This window comes from Cnephaeus nilssonii, assembly GCF_951640355.1.
Source record: "Cnephaeus nilssonii genome assembly, chromosome: 5".
NCBI classification, from domain to species: domain Eukaryota; kingdom Metazoa; phylum Chordata; class Mammalia; order Chiroptera; family Vespertilionidae; genus Cnephaeus; species Cnephaeus nilssonii.
Genome location: NC_137076.1, coordinates 93,575,770 through 93,600,683, shown reverse-complemented (window position 1 = coordinate 93,600,683; position 24,914 = coordinate 93,575,770). Strand labels below are relative to the sequence as shown.

Genomic DNA, 24,914 nt, shown 5'->3' with positions numbered 1-24,914 from the left:
GGAGGAAGGCAAAACAAACAAAACAACACACACTCCCTGAACCTAAGCCCTGATATTGTTGTGTTGCTGAACCAACTCTGGAAACTTCGAATGTCTTAATGTATGAAAAAATAAATTTATGTTGGATATTCTGTCACCTAAAGTGTCTTCAGTGAACCCGATGTGTTTAAAATAGACACTGAAAAGACAAATTAAAAGGCTTATATAACTGTCAGAGGAAGAGCAATGCTAAATTATGGAAGGGTGGGACAGGAGGAATGGAAAGTAAGGTCAAGAACAGAGCAGAGGCATTGCAGACACAGAGTCAACAGAATTTGTTAATTCATTGGTTATCCAAGGTGTTAGGTAATAGTAACTGCTATTCATTGAATATTTCCTAGATTCCAGGCATTGTTCTGAGCATTTAACATACAGTATCTCACATAATCATTTCAACAGCTCTATGAAGTACTATTAATTGTCACCATGATTAAATCCTGTTTCAGTCATGCCTTGATTTCCTAAGTCAAAATCTCAATACATAGTCTTTGCTACCACCAGTGGGTAAAAGCAAAAGAGTTATTTCAGATTCCTTCAGAAAGCTGCTGGCTAGACTGCTGCTTCCAACATTTTTCACTTTGTAATACACATAAAAAATGATAATAGTTTAAGATCCACACTGGGGTAAACTATAGGGGACTTAGAAAAAGCCTTCATTACCCTTTCTTTATATTATGTAATTATAAGAAATAAAATTCAAAATTTAGGGAAAATATTAAATACTGTACTAAATTTGTATAAAAATTCTAAAAAGTAATCTATTTAATTTTTAATGAGAAATTTGCTTTTTTATGAATATAGCTTTTTAATATCAGATTTTATGCTTGAAATCTCAATTCCTGATGAAGAGTTTTAAATCCAATCAATATTTTTCAAATTCTTGATAGTCATCACTAACTATAAGCTTTATTCACATAAATTATATTTTAAAAATCACATTTTTGAAACCATTCTGAATTTGACAACATTATGGTCATATTGAAAGAATGTAACAGTTCTTCCTTTTCTTTCATTGACAATTGCACTGTTGACATTTTTTGAGATTGTGTGAATGGACTTCAAATCTTTCAGAACTTCCTCAAAGTATTTGATAATAATGGTAATGCTTTAATTCGTAGACTGCTCATGCATAGTTAGTAGTGGCTAAGCACAGCCAGCTTGGACGCCACTGAAAGGGCAAGTCAGTCACAGAAGGAAGAATCCAGTATGTTGTGAAGACAGATTTGGGGCTGTGCCTGCCAAGAAGCCCCCTGCCCGACTCCCCGCCCCTGTTGAACTTCGGACTGGCTCCACTTTGGCCTGGTGCTGTGCTTCGTGCAGGGCCGGCTTCATGGATACTTAGTAGGACCCCATGCCTGGTTTAATGCTCTGCTATCATCTTGAAATGGTTTTTGAACAAGTGGCCCTGCATTTTCATTCTTCACTGGGTCCTGCAAATTATGTATGCGGTGCTGACATCTGGGGCACCTGGAACACAAACTCCTTTGGTAGCTACCCTGTGCCTTTGCACAGGATGGGCCCAGGCTTTGAGATGTCGAGCAACTTCTTAGCCGCTATACTCAGCTCCTGGACATGGAGCAAACACTTTGGATGTCATCAGGCTTGTCAGGTTTGATGTTCCCATAACCATGGGCCACACCTTCCTAGCTTGTTCCATTTAGCCACCCCCAAGGGACCCTGAGGAAGCCATTGATGCTTGTAGTTAGAGGTGACTGGTCCAGAGATTCCAGCTACCCCAAGAACTGAGGCATCAGTTACATAGTTCAAGATGTCATGTCTTACCATTTACCAGTCCTGTGCAAAGTTAGTTCCCAGGTATGTTACCTTCTGATAAAATCTCTGTGACCAAAGATAAGTCTAATAGGTCATTGGTAATAGCTTTCAAAATGAAGAGTCAGTATTAACTTCTGAATACCCACTCAGTGCAAGAGAGCCCAGAGTTGAGGGTTATAGCCGGGAAAGACTGATCCAAAAGGTAGAGTAGGAAGAAAATATTCAGAATCCTGGCCTGTTCCTCTGGCACATGAGGGTTTAAACCGGTTTCTCCCAACCATTTTGGAATTGGAATCTCTGTATCACTCTTGGTTTGATATCATAATGTTGATATCTCTATTAAAATGCCATATACAGGGTATTCCAAAAAATGTATACACACTTTGAATAATTATGAAGGCAGTGTTTAAAATACATTTCATTTTCAAAATGTAATAGAATCTACAGACATTGTACGTATATATTTTTGGGAAACCCTATATGTTAATATATAAAGGTAGATAAATGTCTCTCTCTCTCTCTTACACACACACACACACACACACACACACACACACACACACACGTAAAAACAGTTCTAAGCCAGTCAGGACAGATGACTCCCAGCACAGGGGAAAGCAGCTTTTGCCAAAATACTTTTCATGGAGCAACAGATGTGCTCAGATGAACTCTGGGGACAGGGGAGGATGGGGTGAGAAGCCTTGCTGAGGCATAATTGGACTTGGCAAGGGGAGGGAAGAGGCCGTAATGCAAGCCTCAGATTCCTCACACAGAATACCCAATGAACTAATCACTTTCTGCCCTCAGAGGCAAAGATCACAAGTATGTATCGGTCTTAGAACAAGGCCATACAAACAGAATCCTAATAGATAATTCTTAAATAAAATTTTATACTATTTTTTATAAATACATACATCACATTCACCAATTACACAGTCTTACTGTTCCAGTAAGTATTGTACAAAGAGAACATTGTAGATATTAAAGAGCACAGAGTCTTCTACCTGCTCTTTACTCTCTCTCTCTCTCTCTCTCTCTCTCTCTCTCTCTCTCTCTCTGTGTGTGTGTGTGTGTGTGTGTGTGTGTGTGTGTATGTGTGTGTCGTGTATGAGAGAGAGAGAGGGAGAGACAGACCAATCATTAAAGTACTCACAGGTCCACATGTAATGGAAGAAAGCTATAATTGCATTTCTGCCTGTTAATATTTAGATTTTCTGGTCTAAGTAGGTCTTTTGGCACTTATAAAATGGTCTGGCCCTCTTGCTACCAATTAACGACTTTCTAAGGATGATGAGAAAGCTGTAAAAGTGGGATAACTTGCCCGGATGGTGTGGCTCAGCAGTTGAGCATTGACCTATGAACCAGGTGGTCACGGTTCGATTCCCAGTCAGGGTACATGCCCAGGTTGTGGGCTCTATCCCCAGTGTGGGGCTTGCAGAGGGCAGCCAATCAATGATTCTACTTTATCGTTGATGTTTCTATCTCTCTCTCCTTCTCCTTCTCTCTCTGAAATCAATAAAAAACATTTTTTTAAAGTGGGATAACTCAAGCAGCACTGAAATAATGGGAGTGGCTGCAGCAAGAATCCACAAGGTAAGGGGAACACAAGAAGAAAAGTGAATACAATTCATCTTCTCACTGTTCTACACCCCAGACAACTTTGTTTCCACATTGCTAAAATGTCACATTCTGCCTTATGGTATATTTGAACCCAGATTTCTATGTAAGTTAATGCTCCCGGCAGGGCTCATCTCTTGACCTGGGGGCAGGGAGGGAAGACCCTTGGACTTCAGACTCACAAAGACCTCACATCCAGACCTCCAAATGAGGCTAAACACCCACTCACAGGTACACAGAGGGTTGAAAACTGCCGTCATTCAACCTGAATTTATAAAATATACACTGCTTTGACATTTCTTCATTTTTAATGTGTTGAGCTCTCTGTCCACCCTGAAGAGGCGCGTGTGTGTATTTGTCCTCCAGTGCACGTTTTCATAAATGGACTGGATGTAACATGCTCAATTAATTAGGGAATATATTTTTATTACCAACACCACTATTGGTTGTAGCTTGCTCTCCATAAGGAACTGGCCAACTGGGGAGAGTAGCATAAACTGGCTCATAACTGGAGAGGAACGAGGATGTTGTGAAGACTACACATCTGCTTTCATGTTTGTGCTTTGTTTACTATAAAATGGATAATGATAAGGATGTGTAAGAAACAGTGTTAATGATAATACCAGCAGAGAGTGCAAACAAAAGCCACAACTTTTGAGCTAAAGCTAGATGTAAATTAAACCCTAGATTTGTTCAGTTTAGGTTTTATAGCTACATATTTATGGCTATTAGGAAGACATCTGTGTTAAAATTCTTACAAGAATAATTTCATCATTTCAAGTGTGAAACTCCCAGTCACTGTTCCCAACTCTTCCCACTAAAGCAATTGCTTTATAATACTGTTTTTACTGATGTGACCATTTTATTACAGAACAATCCTATCTAATAAAAGAGTAATATGCAAATTGACCATACATCCACTACACCCACAAGCCACACCCACCAGCCAATCAGGAGCGAGCATGCAAATTAACCCAACCAAGATGGCTGCGGCCACGGAGAGAGCAGGAGGCTTGGGTTTCTCCGGCAATGGAGGAAGCCAAGCTTTCTGCCTGCCCTGGCAGGCCCAGGCCTCCGCTCAAGGCTACCAAGTTTCAATTATAGAAGATAAATAAATCCCAGATACCAGGGCCTCCTCTTGGGTCGCCAGGGGGTGTGGCCGGCCTGCAAACCATCACAGGCTCCTCACCTAGGCTGCCCCATGCCCCAAGGAAACCCCCACCCTGATCCAGGACACCCTTCAGGGAAAACCAGCTGGCCCCCACCCGTTTACTAGGCCTCTATCCTATCTAATCCTATATAATAAAAGAATAATATGCAAATTGACCGTCACGCCAACACACAAGATGGCTGCACCCATGTGGTCAAAGATGACTGCCCCCATGTGGATACAAGATGGCCACCACAAGATGGCCAGCAGGGGAGGGCAGTTGGGAGGGACCAGGTCTGCAAGGGAGGGCAGTTGTGGGCGATCAGGCCAGCAGGGGAGGGCAGTTGGGAGGGACCAGGCCTGCAAGGGAGGGCAGTTGGGGGCGATCAAGCCTGCAGGGGAGGGCAGTTAGGGGTGACCAGGCCAGCAGAGGAGAGAAGTTGGGTTGGGGGCAACTGGGTCTGTAGGGAAGGGCAGTTGGGGGGGGGGACCCAGGCCTGCAGGGGAGAGCAGTTAGGGTGGGACCAGGGACCAGGGCTGCAGAGGAGGGCAGTTAGGGGTGACCAGGCCTGCAGGGGAGGGCAGTTAGGGGCAAACAGGCTGGCAGGGGAGCAGTTAGGCATCAATCAGGCTTGCAGGGGAGTGGTTAGGGGGTGATCAGGCTGGCAGGCAGAAGCGGTTAGGGGAAATCAGGAAGGCAGGCGGGCGAGCAGTTGGGAGCCAGCAGTCCTAGATTGTGAGAGGGATGTCCGACTGCCCGTTTAGGCCCAATCCCACTGGGGTCCCAGATTGGAGAGGGTGCAGGCTGGGCTGAGGGACACACACCCCCATGCACGAATTTCGTGCACTGGGCCTCTAGTGTATTATATAACACATGCAGTTTATACACCTGCAACATTTATTAACATACAGTACACTGATCACTTGTGGCTCAGGAGGTGTTTACAGTTGGTACGAAGATTAACATTTTAATTTCAATAGTTGTATATTTATTTTAATGTGTACATTTAGGGTAAATTTCCCAATTTTCTATTGATGGTAGTGATGCACCAACACTTTTAAGTGTAAGCTAAAAAGTGAGTCAATTTATCAAAAATTCTGAATAAATAAAAATGCAGTGATCTACTTAGGATACGGCAAAAAATCATGAAGGAGCTCCGAAAATGACCCAAGTTTTGGAAACAATAGCCTGTGCAATAAGAGAGAAAATGTAGGCTTTGGGTTGGGTTTTCGATAGTGATGATGGCTACACTGAGCCATCCTGGTGAGCAGTGCCACACATGTAAGGCTGCTGTCTGATGGCCCAGGAGCGTGCTTTTCCACGTGACACTAATTGGCCCACACAGGAGTGAAACCATGACCCTTCCCTCATTAGCCACATGCTCAGACCAGCTGAGCTAGCTCGCTCTGGGTCACTGGGGTCCCATGTAGGAAATTACCATTCCAGTGCCCTGTGGTCCTTTCGTAACCTCAACTAATGAATGTCCCGTGGAGCCTAATGTCATTCCTGGGGGAGCACACAGCTCTCCCAGCAGTGGGGAAGTTGATGATATTCTGAAGTTTTAACCCAGGGAGAGCCAACTGAAGAAGCGGGGAGAACTCAGGCAGCCTGGAAACAATCTTTCAAACACCTGTGTGTAAGTCTAAAGGATGACAGCATGCTGCTGTGTCCATTTGTTTGCCAGGCCCGGTCTCAGGACATGAAACGCAAGCACAGGGAAGCGAAGAAAGCTGCTGAGCATCACACAGCAAGCTCATCACAGCAGGAATTACACTAAGTCTTTGCTGTCTGGACCAAGCACGCTCCATCACCAACCCCATGAGGCAGGTGCTATTGTCCCTATTTTAGAGATCCAGAAACTGAGACTCTGAAGTAACTAGTGAAAGAGCCTAGGATAGTGGGCTCTTCCCAAGATTGCCATATTCTGGGAATAAACACATCATCAAGTAGGTGGAAATTTTACAAGATAGACAACTTACCAAACCTTTCTGCCTGTGATCCCTTTTAGGTCTCAGGAGACTCTGGGTTCTTTATTTTTCTGTAGCTTTATCATATCTATAATTTAGCTTTGAGAAGAGTTGTTTAAATCAGATAAGTTTATAGTTAAGACTGAGATAAAGCATTCTTCCCAAGTGCTGGAACACAATGGAAAGAAAGGGATGGCAGACTTTCTAAGTGCACAGTGAATAATTGGGAAAAACCACGAGTCACTCTGTCTTTTTAACAAGACTATTGTATTGATAACCCTCCAATGCCCAAACTAACTGGTGGGTAAAATACCATTTGGCAGCCACCCTTTCCAGGGCCACCACTGGTCCACAGCCCTGGGAATGCCCGCTGCCCTGGTCCTCTCTGGAAGCCATGAAGTCCTGAGTGCACACCCATCGCCTTGTCAAAGGACCGTGCAAATCAGAAGAGACCAGACACTTGAGCAAACCAACAAGCCATATTTTAAATTCAGCCCTCTGGTATATGATTAGTCTAAGGCAGTGGTCGGCAAACTCATTAGTCAACAGAGCCAAATATCAACAGTACAACAATTGAAATTTCTTTTGAGAGCCAAATTTTTTAAACTTAAACTTCTTTTAACGCCACTTCTTCAAAATAGATTCGCCCAGGCCGTGGTATTTTGTGGAAGAGCCATACTCAAGGGGCCAAAGAGCCGCATGTGGCTCGTGAGTCACAGTTTGCCACCCACAGGTCTAAGGGGATATCTCAGCTTGCCCTTAAAATTTGCTAGTTAATAACTAAGTAATATAGTTATTTTTAAGGTGCAATTGACTAACAACAAACTTATGAGTCAGAGATTTAGATAGAATTGCTAATTCACCATTTATTAGCAGAGAGATGTTGGCAAGTTACTTAACCTGTTTCAGTTCCTTCCCATATATTAATAGGGACAAAAATCTTCCTCATGGTGGTTGTATGTAAACAACATAATCATGCATGTAACATGTTTGGCACAGGGTTGAAATGCTAAAAAATTATATTTCTCATTGCATGCTCTGAATGTCCTCTTCCATGTCACATAGTATGTTTGAGTGTAGTACAAGCTACCAAGGTCCAAAAACGCATGAGACAAAGCTCTTTATTGTAATCTTATTTTTAATTTATTCATTTGAAGATAGTATCTATTATTTCACATACTGTATTTCTCTTCACCAGAGGCTGCTGGGAAATTATTTCTTGAGGTAGAGAGGGGAAGGTCTTTTGAAGGCGTTGACATGAAGTGCTGAGACTTCCTGGCACTGTCCACCCACTCCTTCTGCCCCGGTGCCCAGCCTAAAACTACAGACTTTTCTGTGTCTATTATAAATTTTCCTCTGACTTGACAGCATATTTGTTTGTAGTTTTGGAGGCCCAATTCTAGTTGTGAGATCAGAAGAAAGCTGCAACCTTTCTCAAAATGGGCTCTCAGGCATCCACACTGGGTGGATTGTTTCCAAAATTGAAACAGCCACTGAGAAATAGGGGCTTCAAGACAGCTTTACAGGGTGATCCTTGGCCAGTAGTTAGGAAGAGGCTGAGAGGAGTTGATAGTATTCCAAGATGATATGAGGAAACCCATGATATGAGAATAGCAATAGACTCCCTAAACAGTGGACACTGGGCAATCTCTTTTTTAAACACTCTTTGCCAAGGACATTCACTGGCTGACTGCCATCAGTCAGGCTTCCTAAGTTTCACATTTGGTAAATTCAATATTGGTAAGAAACGTTTATATTGTCACTTGAGTTGATTATAGCTTGGTTTTCCTCGATTATATCAGTCTGAATTTGTGAGCATTTAACAATTAATTGTTGCAGTGATTGGAGATCTGGAGAGGCAGGTCTTTCTGGGACTTATAGTTTCTAGTTAAGCCGTTCTTTTTAATCCACTGCCACCTAGTGGTAATTTAGCAGACTGAAAAAAAAAAAAAGCTTTACTTTTATCCAAGGGGAGAATATAGTTGGGCAAGAAACTTTCTTTCCTTGACAGTCCTACCTAGAAAGCATAGGGAAGAAGTGATATATGTCATTCCACTGGCCTCCATTCTGCTGCCAATATTTAACTGTCACTGTATATTTTAAATGTCAAGCTAGCTGATTCTTTCGCCTTTATTTCAATTAATGAGGACATTCTCATTTAATCAGAAAACTTTGAGATACAAAACAAGCAAGACCAGAACTGGAGCATTTATAACATCTTCAGTGGTTAGAAATTTCCTGTATGTTAGCTGAGTCCAACATAATAAGTAGGGAACTGGGTCTTGACAGTTAACTTGAGGTTTCCCTCTCTAAGAATCGAGATTTTTGTTTATCCATCTTTCCAAGGTGACTCAGTTCTGGAAGCACACCAAGGAGATCAAGTAATCAATGTGGCAAATCTTTGTGCAGTTCAACTTTCTATACATGCAGAGAAAAGCTGGTGGCAAATTCAGACATTTCTGGAAGCAGTAAGGATCGATTAATCAGATGTGGTAAAACAGTCAGAGGGGAGCAGTCGATAGTGACCTCAGTAGATCGTGAAGACAGTGGATTAATGCCAGTGAGCTATTACGTGGAATGAATTCACAGGGCAATTACCATTGCTTGGGGCTTAGAAGAGATAATTTGCAACGTGGGCCAAGTTTCTTTTCTAAGCATGAACGTCAAATAAACTTGCAAGAATAAAGCTGCCTCAGGATAGAAATCTAGATGTGTGTGCTTTGGTTAAAAAAAGAAGAAGGAAAAAAACAAGGCACAAGGTTACAACAATGACATTGCTGGAAATGTTTTAACCAGTATCTTCACTTGGTAGCAGAAGTTTCCTACCTCCTCTCCCTTCCCCCAAAATCAACAGAGACAAAGCAGCCAGTACATTAGTACAATCATATTTATTACAGATTTCAGACTCCCATATGACACATATCTAAAGCAGAACATTGCAAACTGACGTTACTAGCAGCAATCCTCCCTAAACAGGAAGGGGTTAGCTGAACTTAATAATTAGGAGTAATTTCAAGACAAGATTATAAGTCATGGTTTTTCTTTTAGCAGCTGGTATATGAATAGAAAAACTATAAATTCATGGAGTCATCCAGGTTCAGCCTTGTCTAAAAAAACATTAAATATTTGCAGAGGGGTATCCCCAGGGTAGCCCAGAAGGCTATGTCTTTAGATGTCAGTAAATCACTTTTTAAGACATCACTTACTATCTGCTTTACTGCCAGGACAACAGAAAAAGGACTGGACAGCTGCCCTAGAGCCTAGCTCACACAGAATTCAGTCAGATAATCACTGTTTAAATAATATATGTTAAACATTTTTATATATTTTCCCCCACAGCTCAAAAAACGTAACATCAGACATTTGCTCAAAGGACTAAAAATCAAAAGCAATTGCAATGTACTGGGAATAGCTTTTGTAGCTTTCCTGAGGGAGTGTTCCCATCTTTTCAGTGTTTTTAAAGGAGCACTAACTCTGGCTGCTTATCAGACTACTCTTTATTCTAAAGAAATAAAAGACCAACTGAAGGTCTCAGGTGTACTTTCGTCCCCCTCGATCTCCGAATCATCCAAAGCCATTTCTTGACAGAGAGCTTTCATTTTTATTAGAGGAGTGCAAGAGAACTTACAAACATTTGAAAAATACTCAAAACACTGAGAGTAAAGAAGGCCCAACCCTTCCTTGGAACCCAGGAAACTGTGACAGGAACTCCAAAGGCTTATCTTAAACCCATCACTCAATTTGTCAGAAAGCAATGACAGACCACCCACCTTAGCAACACAAGCCCACATAAGATTTTTTTTGCTTTATAATCACTAAGAAAAGCCTTTTGGGAGTTATTGCCCTGAAAAACACAGGCTGATGAACAGAAGTTAGTGAAAAGGGGTTGAATGCATTCTGTATCTAGCACAGGAAAAGAGAAATTAAAAGTTGGGAAACCATTATATTTATACCATGATACACTTACATAAACCTTGACCTGAACCACAGAAATCATTTCATTCATTAAAAAATACACAAAGGACTGGAAAATTTTAGGACAGCTAGCTATCTTTGAATAATTTAAATTTTTTTCTAAAGGCAAAATTTAGACAAAATTTAAAGAAGTAATTTACAGAACCTATTATATTTCATTATTTTACCCATGTCAGCTACTACAGGAATAGTGCAAATAATAAATATAAATATCTACTCTTCATCAAGTTAGGTTTCTATTTTTTCTCAAGGGATAAAAGCAGTACACCTACTTTCCATAAGGCTTCTGAGGATTAAGAGCAGCTCATGGCTCATGACCTGACAATCTCTAAAGGTGCTTTTAAGACTATTTCACCATGAAAACAGATGAACCCCTCTCGATTCACTAACAACTCATAGCAAGGACTCCTATCTAGACTTTAGTGTTAAAGGTTTCTAAGCTTTCTGGCTTGACATGCACCATGCACAGAGAGCAGGCAGGGTACTGCTTAGGCATTGCTAACTCTGGCTAACCATCTCACCAACGGCCCACCTCTTTCATAAGAGGTCTCTGAAAGGAAGAATAAGTGCTTCCCAGATACTAAAATGAACAACCTAAAGTGCAAGTTTGCCTTGTGGTAGAGCAGTAGAATCATCTCTCTGTACAAAGAATGGCACATGAAACTATTCTGGGTGTAATAGCATATCTTCAATTTCTCAATCCCTTGTTCTTATCTAACAAAGCTGGAAACTCCTGAGAGGACCTCAGCAAGTACACAGACAGGTATGCCCTGTGAAATGTCCGGAAAACACATTCCCATGTTTAGAGATTACTTTGAAGAACCAAATTGGATGTTCAAAAATAAGTACTATTCCTACCAAGTTACCCAAATCCAAATCTCTGGGGAATACAAGAAACCAGTTTTGCTGACCTGCAGCGGCTTAGAGCCCCCTTCAGGTAGAGGGGCCCCCAGGTCTCTACCATTCTAGGGGTTACTGCCTCCTTTTCTCTCCTCTTGAGGAAGATGTCAGTGGTTTCCATAGCATCTTACTATAATATCCTAGATGATCACATTTTTTGAGCAACATAAACATTGTTAGGACCTATTTTTTCTTCCTTATGAAAAATTTCTCCAATAATAAAGAAAAAGGCTATGATTTTTAAAAACTGACTTCTCTAAAAAAGTATGCTTTGTGCAAAATAACACAATACTAGATAGTCCATTCATTCCAGGATCACTGTCCAAAGCAAACAAATAAATGGGCACCTAAGGTATATCACAGTTTTAAAATTTTCAGAGCCAGAATTGTTAAGTTGGGCAGAAAAGCAGTAAATCAACCCTTACACGAATATATAAAAATTATATACAAACATTATGAAAACCAGCATTATGTAAAATAAATTAGGTTAGATTTAATCAGGCACTAGACTAAAACAGAAATTGATTATATTCCTTTTGATTCAAAATTTCTATTTTACTGGAAAAATCTAATATCCATTACAGCTTCTAGCTAAGGAACAAGAGGGCAGACAGGACAGCCAAACAAGGGAGACTGGTAAAGAGGTAGAGGCAGGGTGCCTGATGATTAAACAAGACAACTATTAATTGGGGAACTGAAATTTTAGACACATTATTTAGAAGAGATTAGATTGGCAGATTCCAAAGATGATGGTTCAAGTTTGTGATCTGGAACCTCTCTAAATATTTAGTACATCTGCTCTGGCTCTAAAAAACAAATTTAAAATGCATTTTAAAATAAAAACAAATAAACAAAACAATTTCTACAAATTCCCTTTTAAGGATGTGTTATTTTTAGATGCTCATTCTCCCTTTGGTATTATCATACAAACCAATGAGAAGTTCAGGGGAATTCTTTCTGAAAATGATCAGAAAGGGTAGGGGCTAGGATGTAGAGGAGCAGCAAAGAAATGTTATTCTCTTACTCAAGATGTTCTTCTGAAACTTCCACTGTTCTTTAGGAGAAAGGAATGGAACATGGCTAATAGTTCCTGATGATACCGCTGCCTTCCGATCACAGCAAGATCATACTTATGACACCTACAGAGATTATCTGCCTTGCTCATAAGCATTCTAACCAAACCATGAAGTAGAGTTAGTAAAAATGACTCATGGTTCCTAAACATGTTTAGAGACTTTAAAATGCCTTCCTAAAATTTTTTGCCTCAGTGCTCCTGTGAGGTAGGTGTCTGATGGGCAAAAACCGAGGCTCTCCTTTCATTATATGATGAGCCAGTGACCCATCTAGCAGAAGGACCAGGTATCTAAGTTACACAACAAATACAGCAGGGGAAATTTTTATTTTCAAGCATTTTAACTAGTTAGCTATTTCTTATTCGTACTTTGAACATGAATTATCTAAAATAAAACAAAATATAAACTAACAAAAAAACACACAATTCAATATTACCTAACAGTCTGTAGCCTATTGTGCACTGGTGACTGAGAAAGCATATAGCATGATTCAAGTAGTATTGGAGAGTGCTATGGTATTTCTGCTACTGAAGCTGACTGTGAGTAAAGTGTCCCTTACAGACACACCTACTCTAGTTTGTAAGAACCTCTTTGGTCTGACACAAGGGAATAAAACTACTGCTGCTGTCTCATGAAAACCATTCTGAAAGATATTCTACACAGGACCAGCCCTGCCTGGAAAAGGGATTCTTATGATGCATGTATATTACTGAGTTCATGCAGCACTCTTTGAAGACAGACATGAAGGTCACAGTCTCTTGCCATAAAGCTTATAGGACATGTCACAGTGAGTCAATACACAGGGTACATGCACTAGCACTATGCCACAGAAGTTAGAGAGAAAGACAAGAATCCACCACATGAGCATCTTATAGTTCCATCTGGTATGCCATTCACAGAAGTTACCTCTGGTAAAGGAAGACTGCTGAGGTCCCACATTCCTTTCCATAATAAGGAGAGGGATAAAATCAGGGCATTCATTGCTGGCTGCTTTAAGCATACCAATTATTCAAATTTTTCCCTTACATAAATTGGTAGCTTTCTTAGATCTTATAGATATCCAAAGATAATAGATTACGTTTCTTGATTAAGAGAGAATGGTGTAGAGCAAAATTCAACAGTTACAAGATGTTGGTGTAGAGTTTCAGGGCAATTTATACTGCTACTCTTAGAATCAAATTCCTGAGTATTCAGAGTACTAGCTTTAAAATGAGATAATTCTTTTTGAGGTGAGTTTCTCTCCTCCACACTAAAGAGTCCATAGTGAATTTAATTCATACCATAACCCCTGATTCAAATGGAAGATCATATATTTGGTCTGAGTGTCTGAAGTAGAGCATGATACCAAATCAGATGTGTGTACTCATATGCAGCCTGGTATTACTGTTTTGATATTAATGCAAACAACCCATCCTCCAAGACCTGCCTCCCTTGAGGGAGCTCATCTCCCAGAGAGCCTGAGCCTGGTTCTCTCCTCAACACATGCAGTACCAGAGGGGATCAATCCAACTCAGGGTTTCACTTGGATACTGGGATACAGCATAGCAGCAATTCATGCATTTTGTTTCTAAATACTAAAGCTCAAGTGAAGCAGAGTTGCTCACTGTGCAAGATGAACTAGCAGGACATTCTCGCCTCGAATGAAAATCTGATTTATGTGTCTAGTGAATACCTGTTGGTAATCTACTTTGGGCTTTCTCTTTTTCTTACGGGACTGGCCCCTAGAAAGGGTAGTAGCTCTGGAAAAGGTACCTCCCGCACTAGACCCTTCTGTCCGAATAGTCCTCCCTGACAGCTCTGACCTGGACTCCTCCCTTGTAGATGCCTGCAGGGAAGAAGGGACGGAGCGGGAATGTTTGCGTGAGACCCGGTCAGTGTCTTCTCTTCCCCACACTGAGGCTACCTTCCAAGTGGATGTCTGGGAGTATCTGGACAGAGTGGAGTCTTCAACTGCAGACTTAGAATCTGCCTCCTTCTTGGAGGAATCTTGAAGTTTTAGTCGATCAAATAGCTATAAGGAAAGCAATGACAAATATTAGCCTTAAACATCCCTCTTTCAATATATAGGGGGACAAAGACCAGATTCCTCAATTATGCTCTGTGGACAACTTGCTTCGCAATTTTTAAAAAGTTAGTAATGAATTTTCTATTTCTACCTATAACTCAGATAAATCAGTAAGTGTGTCAAGAGAAAAGGTACCTGCTTATTTCTACTGGGTAAAACAGAAAGACTTTTAAGCCGTATAAAAGGTAACTTGTTGCTCAAATAATATGCAGGTCTGAAGCAGAAACTCATTTGAGATTAGAAGAATGTATGAGAAGAGAGACTAAGGAAAACCTTGGTCTAGGCATACCTGCTTGACAGCACCAGGGCTTTCCCACTATGAAACACTGCTCACTGGGCTCAGTGATCTTAATTCCTACGCCTGAAAGCATGCTGGGTACTCAGGAAGTCAGGAGAAATTGCCTACCCTAGTGAGAGTCAATGAAGAATCCCGCTCATATGCTTTGCCTAGAACAGGCTTTCGGTAGGTCTCATCCACATCAGTAAGTGCCTAGAGAAACAGCCCAAAGGGGAGAAAATGAGGCAGAGTTAAAAATATTATCTTTATAGCTTTCAGAAAAAAATTTTTAAAGGCAGAATAACATCTAATTGTAGTAGAATTAAACCTAAGTGAAGCAGCTCTTGGGCAGGAAAAAAAAAAGGTAATACCTGGCACCCTCTGAGTAGGATTTCCAAGTGGCCTATGACCATATAAGACAAGTTTCATTTGTGGTAAGGGGCCTTTATGGCTGCACAGAAGTTCTTAAATTTCACTGTTCATAAATATCCAGGAAGCTTATTAAAGTGTGAATCCAAGGCTACTACTCTCCTAGAGATTCAGATTCAATAGGTCTGGGATGAAGCCCAGGAATTTTCTGTTTTAACCAGAAACCCCAGGTGATTCTGATGCAGGTAGCTTTAGGCCATATTTTGAGAAACACTCTACTGCATCTTTTCCCTTTCCAGTTTCTATGTTTTGTGACAGCAATTAACAGAGACTGACCAGAGTTACAGATTGAATTGCTGATAAATTCTCATCATTGAGAGATCAACCGCACAGGACAGCTGTTAGGATCAAATGAGATTGTGTATGAGAAGTTACTTTGAAAAGTATAAATCACCATACAAGTATAAGCTGACAGTATTATCATTACCAGCACTATCACTACATATGTTCTCTTAAATCCTTTTCCTTCAAAGGTAAAATTATAATAATAAAAAAAATTTCTTACATTTTAGAGGTGAGAAAACTGAGCCTCAGAGAAATTACCTTGCCTAGAGTCACACAGTTACCAAGTGGTAAAGCTAGGATTAAAACCAGGGTTTCCGATTCCATAATGGTTAAAAGCCTGGTTTCAGAAGTCAGAAAGATATATAATAAAGTCCTGGTACTTCCACTAACTAAGAGTGTGATCTGTACCAATCTTCCAAAATCTGTAGCCTCAATTCCTTCATTTGTGAAATGGAACAGTAATAGACCTACAATTCATTCATTGAGATAATATATGTAAAGTTCTTAGTATAGTATCTGGCACATAACAAGTGCTTATTACATTTAGCAACTATTATTATTATCCAGGGGAATGCATGGATGGAGATAAAGCACAAGAAAAAGTTGGAGATGAACAACCATATGGAAAAGAAACACTAGAAAGCCTGGTGGCTCCTATTTTAACCGCCCCACATTATAGTTGTGCTGTAATACATCCCTACTTTCCTTCAAATATCTAGTAAACAGTAAGCCTCTAGGAGGCTAGGAGTGTGTGGTACAGCATGTAAACTAACTTGCTTATTAATATGTCTGCTCCCCTTCTATCCATATATATCTTTCAAAAAACAGTAGCGTGAAAATTTCTTTCTGAAACTTCTGTACTTAGCACTGTGCCCAAAGTGGAACATAAATATTTTTAATAGGAAATCAATATAAAATTACTAAACAGATGAAATAAGTAATTATTGCTAAGGCTGGGTTTCTCAATCTTGGCATTAAAAAGATTCTGCACTGGATAATTTTTTGTTGTTGGGGGGCGTCTATGTATTGGAGGACAAGCAGCAGAATCCATGGCCTCTACCCACTAGATGCCCGTAACACCCTATCCCACAGTTGTGATAACCAAAAAATGTCCCCTGAGGAAGAAAAAGGCAAAATCACCCCTGCTGAAAGCCACAGCCTTAAGGAAATATAAGCAATAAGAGAAACTTTTTTTTGTTATTTCTCAAGAAAGTGTAGATTCTAGTTCTTCTGGGAAGTTATCCTGTAGGTTTCTCTGAATAAGGTTACTCAGGATCTTTAGATTTATAAAAGATTTAATCCCCAAGAGGTTCTCCAGCACCCTAAGGAGGGTTTAATTACCATATTCCAGAACTTGTCAAATGCAACGAGGAAGCCTGTACAGACGCCCCGAAGTCCCTTGAAAGTGCGGATATGAACATTCACTTTCACCCCCTCCCGGATACAACGATGGAGTTCACCCAGAGGGCTGCCTTCGTGCACTGCAACGAGAGAAGAATAGTTACATCGCATGAACATATGCTCTCATTCCCAGAAGTAACAACCAAGACCCACCCATCTCCAGCAATACAAGGCAGCATGGTGCAGTGGCAAGCTCACTGTGGGAACAGGAAGGCCCAATGGACAATATGGCTGTCAATGGGCAACACACACTGAAATGAGACAAGATTCATAATGTGGATAAACCATCTGAAAGGTTATCATCTAAAAGTTTCACCTCTCTATATCCCATAGCCTATGCCATTGATTCAGATGCATCATCATTTAAAACCTTTTGGGCAAAAAAGAAATACCACATTAAATATACATAGTAGCTAGATTCTTCTCAGTTCTGTGTCTTATTAAGACAACTTTTTTTCAGGATAATTCTCATGAACGACGTATCCAGCTTAAGCCTCCCAAAGAACCAAAAATCTTGTTCATATGTTTAAAGAAAATAAACTGTGTAACACATCTGCCCTTAAACACATGTAACCCTCCAGGAGAGAACGGCCTTTAGGCGCCCCAGTCTCAGTTACTACATGCATGAGCCCTCTGGAGCCACTAGTGTTTCAATGTACATCACCGTCACACTGGCACTCAGAGACCTGCTTGTATTCCAAGCCTTGCAGGGGTAGAGGCACCTGCTGAGCATCTGGTTCCTATGAGACTGCTGATGAACATCATTAAAAAGAGCAGCATGATAATTCATAAGAAGAATGCTGGAATTATAATTTCAGCCTTAACTATGATGGATTCTGTTTTTCAGAGCTTGGAAGCAGGTATGAATTTTACTTTTATTACTTCATGTTAACTTCCCCTTCCCCTTCACAATATTCTGGCTAATATATATATATATATATATATATATATACACACACACACACACACACACACACACACATATACACACACACACACACACACACACACACACACACACACACACACTAGAGGCCCAGTGCATGAAATTTGTGCATGGCGGGGGGAGGGGGTGGTTGTCCCTCAGCCCAGCCTGCACCCTCTCCAATCTGGGACATCCCTCTCACAATCCAGGACTGCTGGCTCCCAACTGCCCTCCCCTGCAGCCCTGGTCCCCCGCAACTGCCCTCCTCTGCCAGCCTGGTCTCCCCCAACTGCCCTCCCTGCTTGCCTGATCGCCCCCAACTGCCCTCCCCTGCAGGCCTGGTCCCCCCCAACTGCCCTCCCCTGCAGGCCTGGTCGCCCCCAACTGCCCATCCCTCCAGGCCTGGGTCCCCCCCCCCCCCCCAACTGCCCTCCCTTGCTGGCCTGGTCTCCCCCAACTGCCCTCCTCTGCCGACCTGGTCACCCCCAACTGCCCTCCTCTGCTGGCCTGGTGACCCCTAACTTCCCACAACTGCCCTCCCTGCAGGCCATCTTGTGGCAGCCATCTTGTGTCCACATGGGGGCAGCCATCTTTGACCACACGGGGGCGGCCATCTTGTGTCTTGGTGTGACGGTCAATTTGCATATTACTCTTTTATTAGATAGTGTATATATATATATATATATATATATATATATATATATATTTCCAAAAGAAAAATCATATACATACACATACTCTCTCACACTCATGCATACAGTCTCTGTTTTTCCCTCCCTCCCAAATTTGCAAGGCAAAATTCTTTGGAGATTGCCATTGATAGTAAACAAATAAAAAACCACTCTCTGTTTTATTTCTAGTGACATAAAATAGAACAGTCCTGCACTTCAGTTTGGATAACTAAGTTAGCTACTCTTTTTTTTTAAAATATATATTTTTATTGATTTTAGAGAGGAAGGGAGATGGAGAGATATTGAAACATCAATGATGAGAATTATCCATCAGCTGCCTCCTGTATGCCCCCTACTGGAGATCAAGCCTGCAACTGGGCATGTGCCCTGACCGGAAATCAAACTGTGATCTCCTGGTTCATAGGTCAATTCTTAACCACTGAACCATACTGGCCGGGCTAGGTGGTTACTCTTGACTTCCTTATTCTTCACTCATGGATGCACTTATAAATGATGGCAGTGATAAATAAAAGAAAATACTCTTGGAAGAAAGTGACTTAACAGATAAGAAGTAGGAGCTTATGTCAGACTAAAGATTCAGCAAGAAGGCACAGGTGGAGCAGAGTGACATAAACAGCAGCCTTGGAAAGAAACATGAGAACTTTGGTCTTACCTTCATCATCTACCCTTCCTCTAGCAATATCCTAAAATTATTTGCACTTTTGATATTTAAGGGAGTATGTGTATGTGTACATGTATCTGGATATGTGTTACAGACTATTTAAAGCCAGCATTGTAAACAACATTTAGGTCATTTTCACTAGTTGTGTGATCTTGGTGAGTAACTTTCTACAAGTCTGAGTTTCCTCATTTATAAAATGAAGTTAGATGATTAGTTAGCTTCTAAATTCCAGAATAAATCTCTATAATTCAATGTCTTAGAAAGTGATTACAATGGCTGCATTTACTCCCTTTGCCTATATACATACGCTGCCCCCTCCCACCCCCATACACATATGTGTTTCCAAAAAGAGAAGAAAGACTATACTTTTTCTAACTTGGGGAAAAAAAAAAGGGGGGGGTACCACTTCTCTCACACCCCCAAATCAAAAAGAAAAGACAAGCTTGTATCTTAACAACAGTCTCTTACTCTAATGGCAAATGGTAAACTCAGGTCTTCAACTCTTACATCTGTGTCTTTCTCTTGATTTTTTTTCTTTCAAAATTTATGTCTCTCCTTCTGTGATCAAAAGTGCAACACTAGCACCACCTATCGGAGCAAACTGTCAAGGCAAAAATGAGCTCTGCATTCTGAATCAGAATGCACATTCTGAATCTCTTTCCAGCAGTCTCTGTGACAAATTCTAAATAGATATGAGCTAAGCTTATAAAAACTTAATATGACCAAAGGGAGAGAGAAAAAGCCTCATTTTTGCAGTACTTTTTTCTTCCAAATCCTCCTCCCTTTCCATTGCCACTATGCTTGGGCCACACCCTTCCAAGTCCAGGTCATTAACTCCACTCTTTACTTCTCCCTGCTCATGGCAATCATAAAACTCAGACAATAGATTCTCAGTAACTCCTTCTACAACCAATCACATCATCATCATCACTGTCACCATCATTATCACAAATTACTGAACCCTCAGTGAGGCCCTGCCCTGTGCTAAGTTTAACTTTATGTACATTATTTTACTTAATCCTCACAACTAACACAGAGGTACTCTTATTTCCCCTCATTCTATAAATGTGGAAACCAAGGCTCAGAAAAGTTTAAATAATTTGCTCAAAGTTACTTCCCTAGTAAACAGCTGAGCCAACAGTCAATGTCAGGTTACCTGCATCCTGACCTAGCGCTTTTAATTATGAAGTCTAACAGTGATTTTTAACATTCACCGAGAATTTCCCTATATGCTAAGGAAGATTACTGTTGTAAATGCTTTAAATGTGTTAACTAATTTAAACCTAACAACAACAGGTGGATTCTATCATTGTACTCATTTCACAGATGAGAAAATTGAGGCCCTCAAGAGTTTAAGTAACTTGCCTAAACCAGAACAGCTACAAAGTGGAGGAGCCAGTATTCAGACGTAGACAGTCAAACTGTGTTCCACTCTACCCCCAAATAACTTTACTACTAGAAACTTAGCTCCTAGAAACATCTGCCCTAAAAGTGCTTTTGCTTACGAAAATACACCATGGTTCCCACTCCCTATCATCACAAAGTCGAACAAAAAAATCTTTGGTTTGGCTCTTCAACACATTCTAGCAACAAATCCTTTGCTGGACTCAAATTCCATTCTCTTTGCTTTGGACACAAATCCTCTGCCTCATGTATGCAGCACCCTCCACACACCAAAAACAAGCAAGCATTACAATGTGCTCTCTCTCCTCTTCCCTCTCCTGAGACTAGCATAATGGGTAAGCACATACCTGGAGTTGGGACAAACCCAGGATTCTCAGCTGCAAACTAACCAGTTATGTGACCCTAGGCAATAACAGGCAATAACTGAGACTCAGTTTCTTCATCTATAAAGTTGTTTCTAAGGGTAAAATGAAATATAATGCATCTAAAGGGCGTAGCAAAGTGTATAGCACATATGTGCTCAATAACAGTAAGTATACTTAGCAACAGTAAAATTATCACCTGACTTACAAAGGGGCATGAGGAAACTTTTGGGGTGATGGAATTATTCTGTATCATGATTTCAAAACTCACTTTAAAAGGTTGTATTCTGCTATATGTAAATTACACCTCAATAGCCTGATTTTCAAATAATTCCTGTTATCCGCAATCATGCCCCTCTTTAACTTCAAGACCTAAAGCTTACCTCTTATAGGAACTCTTTCTTGAACAAATCTAATCCTCACCCATGCTGGGGGGGTGGGAGGGTTGTTGGTTTGTTTCTGTTGTTGTTGTTGTTTTTGCTTTCTGAAGGTCAGCAAGGCTTTGTGATGCCCACCCACCTCTACCATGTACACGCCGCTGTTTCCAGTGGCATAATTAAAATTTTCAGTGCCTAGGGCACATTCTCTGAGACCTTGACTCCAGGCATATATTTTATTGTGGGAAGTCGACAAAGGTGGTCTTCACACTGTCAGAATAATACAGCAAAGTGCTCTGTAGGTGAAGGTAATAACTGAGTGCCACCCACTACACAGAAGTATTTCTTTTCCTTGACAATCTTGGTAGCAAAGCAATCACTGGCAAAATGGAAACGAATGTTACGTTCTAAGTCCGATGTGGCAAAAAATAGATGCAAAAATCGGGTCCCCCAAACAGCTCTTATTTTAAGAACATGAAACTCCATCTTTGTGTTGCTGCTGGACAAGCAAGCTGGGGTGAACCCTAATCCTGGGCAGGGATGTTCCAGCATGGTGGATCATCTGACAAAGGAACCCCTAACAGCACACAGATTTTCAGGATGTTTCTCTCTTAACAAACACATTTCTAGGAATAAAACAAAATATACCCCTGCTTAGCACAACCCTCCATTCCAAAGGCGGTGAGTGACTTAATAATGTCACAATTTAGCTATCAGGGTACATACAGATGCTCTGAATGGCTAAGTAGGTCACTGCATTCACGGGGCAAATGTCAGAACTGCTTGCCAGATGACAAAAGATATATAACCCTGGGCTATTTTTATTCTGTTTATACGAGACCTAACTCACACATTAGCAACCTCTGCTGTTTACAGCTTTACTCGAGGGATCTATTAGGAAATTCCCCTGAGCCATTTACACCTTCAGAACTTAAAATAACCTGTGCTTATGGTAAAGACAGCCTGACAGACACAGTCCTGCACCCAGCCCGGCAGAGTGGCTGTAATACAGTGTGTGTCAGTGGCATTTTGTGCCTGCTGCATGCTAGCACGAGTGATTTGGCAACGTGAGCATGTTGTGTATCAAGACCCTGCAACCCTTCTCGTGCTTAGAGCGCCCCAGAATGAGCCGTTACTTAATGTGCTACCTGAACAGACCTCCCCACACTCCATCCCAGCATCCCCACGTCCCACCGGCCACTCATTCCCCTGGCACTGGCTGGGCACCACCTCCTCCGTCCGCGGTCCCCAAGACCTCCCTCCAATCACGCCTGCAAAGCCTCCCGACGCGGTCCGGGCCCCAGCACCGCTCCAGACCCCGCCCCTCCTGCGGATCCTCTCCGCAGCCGCCTCACCACCTCTCCCCCGAGCTACTCCCAGGGACCCCGCCACCTCTGCAGACCGACACCCATGGCCTACGCCGACCCTCACGGCTCCTCGCGGCCTCTGCAGCCTTTGCCACTGCCCCACGGCTCATGCAGACCCTTCGTTACTCCAGACCACCGCCCCGCTTCCCACATTACTCAAGCACAACCTACCCCCGCCTCCCGGTCGCTACCTCCGCAAACCTTCCCCGAGACCCTCCCCCTAACAGGCCAAGCCCCTGTCATCCCTCAAAGGGCCCCTCGGCCGCCCCCTCCGGACCGCCCGCCGGCCCCTCGTCCCCGCCCGCCGGACTCACGGGGCATTCGCGTGAGCACGTTGCGCGGCGCTCTCCGGCCCCGGCCCGGGGCGCGGCGGCTCTCCCCGTCGGCCTCGTCCCCTTCCTTCTTGACCACCATGAGGCGGCGGAGGCGCTCGATGCGCTCGGGGTCCGGGGCGGGGGCGTCCCGGCGGCGGCGGGTCCTGCTCGAGGGTCCGGCGGCGGCGGCGGGGGCCCCTGGGGCCGGGTCCGCGCTCCGCGCCCGCCCGCGCCCGCCCCGGCAGCCGGTCCTGAGGAAGGTCTCGTAGGCGGCCACGTTGTTGAAGCAGGGCGCGTTGGGGTAGGGGATGGGGGGCAGGCACGGCGCGTACAGGGCCAGCAGCGGGTCGAAGCGGTCAGACTTGACATCCAGGCGCGGGCTGGGCGGGCGCCCGGGGCTGCCGGCACCGGGCGACCTCGCCCCCCACTCCCGCTCCCGCTCCTCCATGTTTGAAAGGCCCGCAAGCTGAGGCCGATGGGAAGAAGGAGCGGGGCCGCCAGAGGGCGGCACTGCGCAGCCGCGGGGCGGGGTCGCACGGCGCCGGCGCAGCCGCCGGAGGGCGCACCTGTCCGTGGTCTGCTTCGCCGGGGGCGTGGCGCGCGGCTGAGGCTCGCCAGGGCCGGCCCCGCCCCCTCAGGGCGTCAGCAGGAGGGTGACAGGTTAACCTGCTTTGATGCAATTTCCCCATCTAGATCATTATCTAGGATGTTTGTTAATACTCCAGATTCCCCGGGGTCGAGCCCGGGACCAGTGTTGAACACACTCCCCAGGCGTTTCTCTGCTCTCAGGAGCTGGCGGGTAGAGGGCAAGGAATGTCCCAATTTGCTTTCATGCGGAATACCACTGGGTGTTGGCCTACCTGGACTCAAATACTTAGCTTTTCTGGATCTTTATATTCTCATCTGAAACATAACAGAAATATCACCTACGTCCTAGAATTGCCCTAAGAATGAAGATATAGCGCATATAGAGTGCATAATAAATGCTCTATGAATGTTAGCTAATATTGGTTAAGTGCACAGTGGAATAGAGTGGATAGATCCCAGTCTTCCATTTCCTACATCCTATTCAAAAAGTAATTTGCACCAACACCAGGAACCTTAGTATTAAAGAAAATTCATTACATCACTGATTTTCTGAACATTGCTAAGCAACTGGAGGAAATGATCCAGCTCTTGTAAACCAGGATGGAGGATTTACAAGATTGGTTGTACTTTATAACCTCTGCTCTACAAAACATTTTTTGATGTTAAAATGATAGTCTGCACGAAAGGCCCAGGTATTAATTATTCCCTCATCCAGTAGAGGTAAGATATTCCAGTCACCTACACGCCACAAAAATCTAACTGTCGCTAGTCCCCAAAGCTATCAATATTAACTCTATACCAGCTGCTGTTGTTTTTTTCTTTAGATTTGGAAAGGAAGCCCAAGAGAACACTATTCTCTTAGCAAGATGAAAATGAATATAAAACTGCAATGTACATTGGAAAGCATACAACACCCATCAAGCATGGAGCTTCTATGTAATAGCACTATAGACTTAGTTATAGCATGAGTATTAAACCTAGTATATTCATTTGCTCAAAACCTTGTGCCAAAACAAAAATCTCAAATCTGCAAACTGCTGGCAATTCAAGGAACAAATGCTTGTCTCCTTTACCTTGTAACAAAATCAAGTGATAGCCTCTGTAGTATTACATAGCACATTTCTTCTGATGGTTTTGTCTTTAAAACTTGTATTTTAATGCCTATATATTTATTTTGATATGAAATGCTATAAATTTACCACTTACATTTCCCAGCTAAGAGCTACATTATCTTATTGCCTCATTTGGCCTGTCACAGTATACCTGTGGCCC

General features: G+C 42.4%; 1 protein-coding gene across 3 annotated transcripts in view; it reads right to left on the bottom strand.

Moving 5' to 3' along the window:
• Positions 1–23,545, bottom strand: part of LSM11 (LSM11, U7 small nuclear RNA associated) — a 57,078-nt gene extending 33,533 nt beyond the window's left edge. For 2 of the 3 annotated variants that reach the window (XR_013813519.1, XM_079770767.1), the window contains exons 1-4: positions 23,055–23,545; positions 16,893–17,032; positions 14,967–15,050; positions 14,298–14,506 (exon numbers count right to left, since the gene is read on the bottom strand). Coding sequence is in view for 2 of the 3 variants with exons in the window: in XM_079770767.1 (XP_079626893.1) it covers positions 14,298–14,506; positions 14,967–15,050; positions 16,893–17,032; positions 23,055–23,502 (881 nt within the window). In the remaining variant the exon portion in view is untranslated. Of the gene's footprint in view, positions 1–8,712; positions 14,507–14,966; positions 15,051–16,892; positions 17,033–23,054 lie in introns of those variants that run through there. The other variant, XM_079770766.1, reaches the window with a different exon arrangement.
• Positions 23,546–24,914: the final 1,369 nt, after the last annotated feature.